Consider the following 10,644-nt stretch of genomic DNA (forward strand, 5'->3'; position numbering starts at 1 on the left):
CAAAACAACTAAATTGGGCAAATTAATTATAGTGCGACTTTTGCAATCAAACTATGTCAACAAATTCAATACAATCAAACTGTGTCAACAAATTCAATTATGCTGAAACTATTCTTCACGGTGGCAGAAGCAACATCACAAGTAGCTGGGAAGTTTGACTTGTAGTTGTTTGGCAAGACCCAGTCCAACTTGGAAGTCGTAAGTGGATAGGGAAAGAAAAACAACGGAACATGACTAAAAGACAGTTACATTACTCACGCTGTTTTTGAAAGGCCCATAATTTCTATTCAATAAAAATAGTTATCAGACCAGGCTACTTGAGTATGTATAATGAAAATAATATGACATTCTAGTGTGCCTCCTAGCATTTGAACAATCCTTAGTCCTGGAGGCACAAACCCACAACAACATGCACAGGACTCCTCTCCCAAAATTCCACCACAGTACTTTGCGGAAATGCAAAATTGATCGTTTTTCTTGCTGTAACATTCAGCTCCAGGAACTGATCCTCTCAACTCCAAGAGCCCTCGATCAGACCAGAGCATGCAAAGATCATACCAAACCAGGGGAAACTTGCAAGAATAGCAATAACCACAGGAAAAAGTAGTACAAACAAACATATGAGAGAGGGAGGGAGTTCATGGAGCTCACCGAGAGCTGCTTCTTGCCGTGGTGGGAATTGCGGAACCGGATGGACCCAGGGGGACCGCAAGCGAGGAGAGGAGATGAAGCAGCTGTGAGGGAGGGAGGGGAAGGGAAGAGGATTAGACTTAGATTAATGGAAGAAGAAGAAGATTTGAGTAGATTTAAGAACAACCCCCAAAGGAGATGAAGCAGCAGTGGGGGGAAGAACAGGCCTCACCGGGGAGAAGAAGCATAGGTCGGCGACGTTGGGGCTCGGGGAGGAGCCGTGGAGGCCGGTGGCGTCGGGGCGGAGCCACGGAAACCGAATGGTGGCGGGAGTGCACGGGGGCGAGCGGGCGGTTGGAGGATGGCGTGCGGGAGGGAGACGCCAGATCTGGCATGCTAGAGGAGCGGAATAGCGTGCTCGGGAAAATGGCGCAGACGATGGAGGCTCTGTTGGAGACCCAAAACTGCACGATTTGACTAGCGGGTGGGATGGAGTGTGTGATAGCTCGTCTCTTGAAGATGCTCTCACTGGCCTGGATGAGGCGTCCACTAAAATTTTGTAGTAGTGTTGTTACCGTTGTACTAACCCAGCTGGATACTATTGTTCCTCCGACCTCCAGTGCAATTTAAACTCTGACTGTTGGTATATTTGAATATTGAGGTCTATCATTTGAAGTGGTGTATGCATATTTGTCTTAAAAAATGTGCTACAATACAAATTATACTAGTGAAAGTACTTCCACTCTTTAAGAATACAAGACATATTTTGTTATAACCTGGTCTTCAAACTTAAAGGTTGACTATTATTTTCTCACAAAATATATCGTTTATAACTATAAAATTAATATAGTGTAAAAATATTTTGAAATGTGAATATAGCTGTATAATACTTCTACACTAATATACTTATAACTTGAATATTTTTTTATCAAAATATAAAAAGTTTGATTTTTCTAAAGTAAAATACACCCTGTATTGTTTAGTAGAGGGAGTAACAATTGGAGAGTATGTGGATGTAAAAAATATGGGTTTCCTGACTAGAGGGAAATAGAGTCCTAAGATGTGCTAAAAATAAGGTTGCAATTTCATAATACTGCAATCTTTCCAGAAAAAAATACGGAGTGTTGTAGCATCATTATTCCCAAGGAAGAGGACGTGAACACATGCATGTACAGGGCGCTGCAGAATCTATCTGCACCGTCAGATAAAACCATCGAGGCAACTACATTCCGAGCAACAAAATAGAATAGAATGTGTGGCAGTTTGGCAAATTAAACCCTCAAATTCAGTGGTGGTCATTTTCATTTGGCAAGAAAGTTGGTCGTTCATTTCCATCCGTCAGTAACGAAATCACCTCCGGATCACATGTTGGTTTGACTAGGCACCTCGCGAAGACTCCGACATCGGCGTTCACAGTGTAAGATCGGACGACTCTCCTTTCTATCTATCTTGATCCGACGGTCCAGCTTTTTTTATGACGTGGCTCAACCATAGGACGACATATAAAGATGTTGGTTTGACTAGGCAGCAACAAGTATTTATCCAGTCAAACACAGTAGGAGAACTTGGGAACGAAGGCATCAGCCGCAGCAGCTTCTTGGACGAAGCTTCAAGCCTCCTTCGATTCCCCGCAACAGCTCTACCCTATAAGTACCACTACCACTGCCACGCAGAGACGCAGCACTACAAGATCATCGGAGCAGCAGCTACCTCACAATTCAAGCGCAATCAGGAGCTGAGCTGAACTGAGCTGAGGAAAACGATCGATCATGGTGCATTGGTGCTGGGCTTGGGAGGATGCTGCGGTGGTGTCGCCGTAGCCACCGGAAGGAAGGTGTCGCCTGCCGGCAAGCATTCGGCAGGTCCAGAAGCTAACGACTAAGTTGCAGCAGCTAGTGGTAACAGAGGAGGCGCCAAGCGGTCTCGACGTGGAGGAGGAGGTGGGAGGTGATGCCAAGGTTGCAGCTGGGAAGGAGAGGAAGAAGAAGAGGGATCATCAGAAGGCTCCCATCGTGGTGCATCAGTTTGCCTTTCACTCTCGCCCCGGGTTGCTCTGATTATTCCCGGCTTGTCTAAACCATTGGCTTCGATTCTCTCTCCTGGTGCCTCTTGGCGATGCAATTCTTTCATTTTCGCCGATTTGGCGATAACATGTAGAAATTCTATCTACTACTACATCCTATGAAATATTGGTCAAACAACATCATCCATCCATCAGTTCATATTTCCACCGAATAAAGATAAAGATAAAGATTATGGCTCTTTTAATTTAGTTTGTATGGCACCCAAACCAACTGATGAGTTCTTGACCACTTCAGTTTTTTATTTATCAGTGCTTGGATTCGCATTCTGAACATTGTGACCTGTATATATCATATATGGACGTTACATGAAGATTGAAGAGAGAGCAGATTTTCCTGGCTCGCGAAGTTACATGCAGATCCACAAATGAGTGAACGGATGGCAGAGGCAGAGTAACACTAGGCGACACCACCAAAGCATTTGAACGTACTTTTCCGATTCAAGAAAGAAAATCATTGCAGCTGAACAGGGTGAAACAAAGCTCCACACAACGGATGACAAATCTTTCACATCTCAAGCCAGTACTTAAATACATGTTGCTCATTAACTGAACAAGGTGAAACAACAGAAATACAACATATCCAGGCCACTTGGACGCTCCAGTTCAAACTACCAGAGAAAATTTCAGACAAATTTAGCGAGATTTTCAAACAAGCAGCAGCAAATACTTCAAAAGCAGCACAAACTACCAACCAAAGCATGACGACAAGAGAACGAGTTCAAGCCAATCGATTGAAACCCTTAGGTACGCCAAAAGAAGGTTCACAACAAGACTCTCGTGCCAGTAGATAATTACACACTGGAACCTACTCTACTGCTTGACAAGGCTAAACTGGACGTGATACACAGAAGCGTTGTGGTTCATCCCCAGCCAACGTGTATCTATCTCATCGGCAATGGCAGGCTCAGTACTGCCACAATATTAAGCAAGATCAGAAACCAGAGAGCGAAATCTAGTTCTCCATGCGAATGATGCAGCGGATGCCCTCCCCCTTCGCCATCAGGTCGAAGGCCTTGTTGATCTCCGCGAACGGCACCGTGTGCGTGATGAACTTCTCCAGCTCCAGCTCCTGCACGCGAACAAGCAGAGTTGTAGCATGAACAAGTTCTTGGGAGCTTACATTTCAAAAAATCTCAAGTATTTACCTTCTTCATGTACAGCTCCACCACATTGGGCAGATCCGTGCGTGGTTTGAAGTTGCCGAAGAAGGTCCCCTTCAGAGTCCTCTCGTTCAAAAAGTTCATTGGGTGGGTCTTGAACTCGGCATCCTTGTGCGGCACACCCACCAGCACAGCAACACCCCAGCCCTGGATTTTGAGCAGAACAATTAGAACTCTATCCGAATAAACAAAACTCAGGACAGGATAGCTGAAAAGCATAGGCATAAGGAAAGCATACATCATGAACACATTCGAATGCTTGGATCATAGCATTGATGTTGCCAGTGCATTCAACACTGCGGTCAACCCCTCCATTGGTCATCTCAGCAAGTACCTAAAACATCATAAGTCATAATACTGGATATCACGATCAATTTTGTGGGTAAGTAGAAGAAACAAACCTCCTGAACTGGTTTGTTGTGGTCTTTCGGGTTCACAAATTCAGTACAACCAAATTTCCTAGCTGAAAATGGACAAATGGTCAAATGCATAAGCTGCTAATTTATCAAACCCACAAAATGAACTGGTGATTTGGAAAAATGAAAAGTACCTTCTTCAAATCTGTTGGCATTCAGGTCAATACCAATGATCCTTGATGCTCCTGCAATCCTTGCACCTTCCGCGGCCTAAACAAGCAAATATGCAGAGTAATCAGATGCAAGCACAGCACACATTTTGCTTGCGAGTGAATGGAATGCACAAAAGGAAATTTTTAAACACTTACAGCTAGGCCTACAGCCCCTAGACCGAATATAGCCACTGTTGAACCCTTTGGTGGTTTTGCAACATTGATTGATGCACCCAGACCTACAACGAGAAATGATAACTCAGCGTCTCAAGACATGTCGGAAGTCGGAACATGTGTACCCAAATGTACTAAAGCAACTTACCAGTAGAAATACCACAGCTAAGAACACAGACTTTATCAAGGGGCGCCTCAGGGTTGATCTTTGCAACACAACCAACATGCATGACAGTATACTCGCTGAAGGTGGATGTTCCAACGAAATGGTAGATAGGCTTCCCATTGATTGAGAACCGTGACTTTCCATCGCCAATCATCACACCCCGATCTGTGTTGATCCTGAGCAGATCACACATGTTGCTCTCTGCTGACTTGCAGTGGGCGCATTCCTTGCACTCCCCAGTGAACACAGGGAGGACATGGTCACCAGGGGCAACGTCAGTCACACCCTCTCCAACACTCTCCACAATGCTGCAGACATAAATAAATTTCAGTGGTGATAGAATAGGCAAATATGACTCAGAAAAATCTAAAAATATTCCACATTAGTATGTAATCTAAGAATACTGAATTTCTAAATAGCAAATAAGTCAAACAAAGGACCACAGTCCCTAATAGTACATGTATTTGTCAACTGAAAATACTAAATTAGTTGAAGAAAGTGCTTCTGGTAATGCTCCAAAGTCTAACGAAGTCCAATTCCAGAAGCATCAGGCATCCACACCAATATTATACAATTTGACAGGAATCACAATTTCTAATGAATCTTTCGCACGTTCTCCAGATTACATCAACAGATCGTTCCACTTCTAGTAAGTCAATAAACAATGACCACCCATGACAACTAGATATCCAGGCACAGAAAATCAAATTACGCGTATCAAATGTCAAAACATGCTGCATTCACAGTTAGGAACATAACCAAGTAAATCAAGGAACAGAACATACCCTCCAGCTTCATGACCGAAGATCCGGGGGAACACGGGAGTCTGGCCCTGAGACAGTTGAGCAAGGAAGGCGCAAGTCAACCGCGAGTTGCTGCATCATATATATCGACAAGATAGATAATGGGATGGTTGAGTAGACACCTTGGCCTCCCAGAAGTAGACGTCGGTGTGGCAGAGGGAGGTGAAGAGGATCTTGATGCGCACCTCCATGGCCTGCGGCGGCGCCACGTCCACCTCCTCCATCGAAAGCGGCTTCCCGGCCTCCCATGCCACCGCCGCTGCACGGATCCAAGAACATTCAATGACCAGCCAGTTAGCGCACAAGCAAAGGTAATCCATAAACATGCAAACTTTTTTTAATTTGGTAAAGACGGCAAGAATGCAGTGTTGGAAGAACCTTTGGACAAGCGAATCCCCAATCGAAATCTTAAATAAAGAGATAGCGAGAGGTAGGGGAGAAAGCACGGACCTTTGCACTTGATCACCTGCCCTGCGGTCGCCATTCCTTCCCCAAATCCCCAAACGAAATCGCACCAAGCCCCGAATCAAACAGCTCCAAGAACGACACTACACCACCGATCAAGTCAAGACAGGCCAAATCGAATCTGTGAGGAGCCAGGAGGGGAGAGGGGGCGGACGCCTCAGCGGAATCACGCCCGTCGGAAGCGCCGCGGGGTTGAGATCTGCGGCTGCCAGTGGCCCGCGCCGCGCGGGGCGGTGTCTGTGTGCGCGCATTGGAGAAACCGTGATTGATGCGTCCGCACAGCTTTATAAAAATGCAAGGTAAGATAGCTGTGCGGAGTACTGTAATAGTTGGAGATGAAAATATAAAGAGTACTGTAATAGTATTAGAAGATGCTGTAATAGTTATAGGGGATGAATTTTTAAAGTATTTATTGAAGATGATTTAAAGTATTTATTGAAGATGATTTAAAGGAAGCTTCGTTACACCTTTAGGCGTTAAAAAAAAACAACATAACCTTTGGAGACGAAGACCAAATAGAGCTGCTACCTTATCCCTTGCTTGAGGCCTCTCCAGGCCAGTCGCGAAGGTATCCACTTCAGGGAACAATGTTGTGCCCTCACATATAGCCCATATACATCTCTTCTTAGGAAGAAAATTTGTTCGCGTTTAAATTTGTCACGTCATAATTTGTGGATAATTATTTGGTTGAATTATATAATTATAGGAAACTATAGTTTATTAGCTCTCTAGTCCACAATATTCTCAGTTTTTTATTAACATTATCACACTTATGACTAAGAATTTATTAACTACACATTTTATAGAAAACCATAGTTAACTAAACTTAGACGTGATAAGCATAGACGTGAACCAAACATACATGTAATATCCCCTCCGAAGTAGGAAGGAAATTACTACTGTACCTCTAGTATCAAGCCCTTTTGTAGGGATGATGATGTATCCCACTATGGATAAGTAAATTATAAATTGTCTAGTCTTGAATCCCTTAAGACGCATGTAACTTAAATCTTGTTTTCAGGACACATATCTTTTCAGCTTTACGATTCCCTAGCTATCCCTCTAATGTTTTTCCCTCCAGATTAAGGACCGAAAGTCATCTCTTCACTTGAATCTGTATCCATAACGACCACAAGCACGAGCATTAGCAGTGGGAGGCCAGAGGCCCCTACAACTTTTCTCCAGCTAGATCTAGCAGCAACAGTGATGATGAATTAATAATTAAATAATTAAGAATTTATTAGAAACATTATATATCCCGAAGATAGATCATAATGGTTTACACATCTTTCATCATATCTGATAGGTTTTATAACTACCATAAGGTAAATAAGTCATACGCCGATATTTCAGATAATTCATCGTATTCTACACAAAAACGATTCCCAAAGTTGGAAGGAGTCTTCAAGATATTTGAAAGTAATACAATCGGGGAATGTTACACTCAGAGATTTCGAATATGGTACATACCCCTAACTCGACTATAAAAGGAGAGGAAGGGTATGTCCAAAGAGGATATGATTTTAGACAATCGGATCCTAGGCTAGAAAGAGAGCCATTGAAAAGGGAAGTGAGAAGCTGGACAAACCATATGAAGCAAGCCTAGTTAGATAGAAGTAGAAACAAACTATTGAGATTCATAACAAAGTCGTGCCACTATTAGATTCATCCGATAAGAGTTTTAGGATTTACACATGAGAGAACCCGCCAAGATTCTTATGATTAGATCTAGACACATTCCTATTATAATTGTATTTTCTTGAGAATAATTAAGGCAGAATATGACTTTGAACTATTATCCTAAGGGAGACCTGAACATATATAATTGATGATCATGTATCCCTACTTTAAATAAATATTTGTATAATTGAATTTACCACTCATCGATAGTTGATGCCATCCATAAGGATATGACAAGACATGTCTTCATCAACTAAGCGCATTAGGTCTTCGATAATTTGCTATTCTGATGACGATTCTATGACAACTTCGTACCTAACATCTGTGTGAAGCCTGACAAGTTGACAGAGGTTCCTTTATCTCCGATGGCAAATTTTGACTGATGAGCCCAAGGGTTTGGTGATCAAAATGATCACTCACATGATCATATGGCTTGTAGGTCAGAAAACCTGACTAAGACTATGGCTTCAGCTTCCGATAGCTCTTGTTGTCATGTAGTCACCAATATAGAGGAGAATCCAAAGGATGAACCTTTCTTCTGGGAATTCAACGCATCAACATATGAAGAAGACATGGAAGATTATGGTGTCAATGAACTATGTGTTTATCATAAAGAGGACCTGACATATGTTAGTCTTGGACACAAGATCCCCATTGCAAATTAAAGTGATGAAAATGCTCCACATAGAGAATTGAGTCCATCAAAACTCCTCTCACCAGCGCACATCCAAGGCAGAGACCAACATCGCAGGAATCACCAGATGTCAACTAATTGTTTAGTGTTTGGTTTTGTTGGGCCGACCAGGTAACGATGAATAGTTTGCCTCCGATACTGCTCAGTACCTACAAGGTGCTAATCTCCAATCTGCCTCAAGTAGGGTTAAATACTCCATAAGGGGTGTGGTGGTTAGAAGACATTGCATGGATTATCACTGACGCACAGCAATAGGCAGAAGACTTAAGCTAGGCAAGATCTATTACTCGGACAGGTAGCACATGCCAAAACAGTTCTAACCTAGTTTCTATTGATATGCCCTAGAGGCAATCATAGAGATGATTGTATCACGTCTATGTTTGCGTACTTTTGAATAATATGCTGAGGAGCGGTTGAGTCCTTTTGGATTTGCATCATCAGTGAGGATCACTCAAGTCATCGAAGCCTTTTGTATAAGATGAGGATGGACTTCAAATGCGTGGGACTCAAGATTGAATATTACCTTATGCAAAGTTTCCCTACTTATATCAAGGTATAGATCAGGAATAATGCGGACAAACACATCCTCAAACTTAGTCTCTGAGTTGTTGCTATGACTTGTGCCCTCTTTCTAGCTCGGGTCAAGGCTGGGCTACCTTGGGCAGAGGAAGACCCAATACTCTTTCTCCCTTGGCCACTGGTTCCCTGGCCAAAGGGCCTTGTCGAGTCGGCACCAAAACTTGAGTCAATTCAAGGAAAACCTGCAAAGACTAATAATGAGTAAGAGCGCTCAGAAGTTAATACATGAAGGATAATGAGGAATATGCAGAAAATTGAAAGAAAAATTACCTGAATTTCCATCGCCCTTACTTTGGGTGGCAAGTCACATAGGGCTTTCGGGACATCTTCCCTATTGTTTGTTGGAGCCTTCTCGAGAAGAAATTTGATTCTCCTCTTCACGACTGCCGATGATAGCTCTACAAGAAGTCACAGTACAATCATTGCTTATGCCATCCCTACCATGACAACTTCATCATGATGTCGATGTACTTGTTGGCGAGGTCCTCACATAGGCGAAAGATGGCTAATCCCGCTAATTCGGTAGCTAAAATTTGGTTCAGCTGGTAGAAGTAGCAAAAGAGGAGCACAAGTGGCTCACCCCCACAAAAACTTTGCAGAGGTGAGCAAAGATGCTCAGCATGGTTACGGAGTTAGGGTTGAGGATGATGAGCTCAATGCCATAAAAGAAGATGATTTCTTTGAACAAATCTGAATCGGGAAAAGCGAAAGCCACAATGGAAGAAAGCCTTGAACACTATAATGCCCGAAGTTACCACAACTGAAGCACGGACCAATGTTGCTTGACCCTTGGCCTGTGTGGTTCTACTACTGAGGCTGGTTGTGGCTGGGTCACTGTTGCTGCTGGAAGTTGGGACAAGACTGCTGCTGTGCTGGCTGCACTGGCGGCTTGTATGACCCTGCAACTTGATTCTGCATCTTCTGTTGTGGCCTCTGTTGCGGGCCCAGTCCTCCATAGCGGAACATAGGTCCAGTGACAGGTGGTTTGAAGTGGGGCAGGTGTTACTGCCAGAAGACTGACCCTGCAGATGGCGCTTGCGCTCTTCTCCCAAATTCTAGCTTTTCTTCTCAATTATGAAGGCTCTGTCCACCAGCTTCTGAAAGCTGGGGTATTCATTGGCTGAGAGGGCATACTGCAAATTAGCGTTGAGACCCTCAAGAAAGCAATCCTGCTTCTTCTCATCCGTATCAACATCATTGGGGGCGTAGCGAGACAGCTGAGTAAATTTGGTGAGGTATTCCCTTACGGCCATGGGTCCTTGCCTCAAACTAAGGAACTCCCTCCTCTTAAGCTTTACTTCACCATTGGGGACATGGTGCGCATAAAAGTTATCCTGGAACTCTGCCCAGGTGATTTCCTGGGGATTCCCGTGAGCGGCGGTGTAGGCTCTCTACCACTCTTGAGCTGGTCCAATTAGTTGATGGGATGTGAAGAGAACTTTCTCCCTTCTATTACACTGAGCTATTTGTAGCTTGCTATCAATTGCTTTCAACCAGTCATCTGCTTCCATGGGCTCCACTGCCAGAGAGAAAATAGGTGGCTGGGTGCTCAAGAAAGTTCTGAGCCTAGACTACGGTTGCTGCGGCTGCGCTTGTTGAGCTTGGGGTTGCTGGTTGATGGCCTGAACCAAGCCTTGAAGAA

The 10,644-nt window shown here is 43.7% G+C and overlaps 1 protein-coding gene across 1 annotated transcript; it reads right to left on the bottom strand.

Moving 5' to 3' along the window:
* Window positions 1-3,428: 3,428 nt before the first annotated feature.
* Window positions 3,429-6,194, bottom strand: LOC133886260 (alcohol dehydrogenase 1). The gene is made up of 10 exons (XM_062326007.1): window positions 6,035-6,194; window positions 5,707-5,843; window positions 5,567-5,613; window positions 4,764-5,089; window positions 4,598-4,680; window positions 4,424-4,499; window positions 4,275-4,336; window positions 4,112-4,207; window positions 3,859-4,020; window positions 3,429-3,782 (listed from the first exon to the last, which is right to left on the bottom strand). The coding sequence occupies exons 1-10, from the start codon at window positions 6,066-6,068 to the stop codon at window positions 3,666-3,668; spliced, it is 1,140 nt and encodes a 379-aa protein (XP_062181991.1). The 5' UTR covers window positions 6,069-6,194; the 3' UTR covers window positions 3,429-3,665.
* Between the last annotated feature and the right edge of the window lie 4,450 nt (window positions 6,195-10,644).

This window comes from Phragmites australis, chromosome 12 (assembly GCF_958298935.1).
Source record: "Phragmites australis chromosome 12, lpPhrAust1.1, whole genome shotgun sequence".
Lineage (NCBI taxonomy): Eukaryota > Viridiplantae > Streptophyta > Magnoliopsida > Poales > Poaceae > Phragmites > Phragmites australis.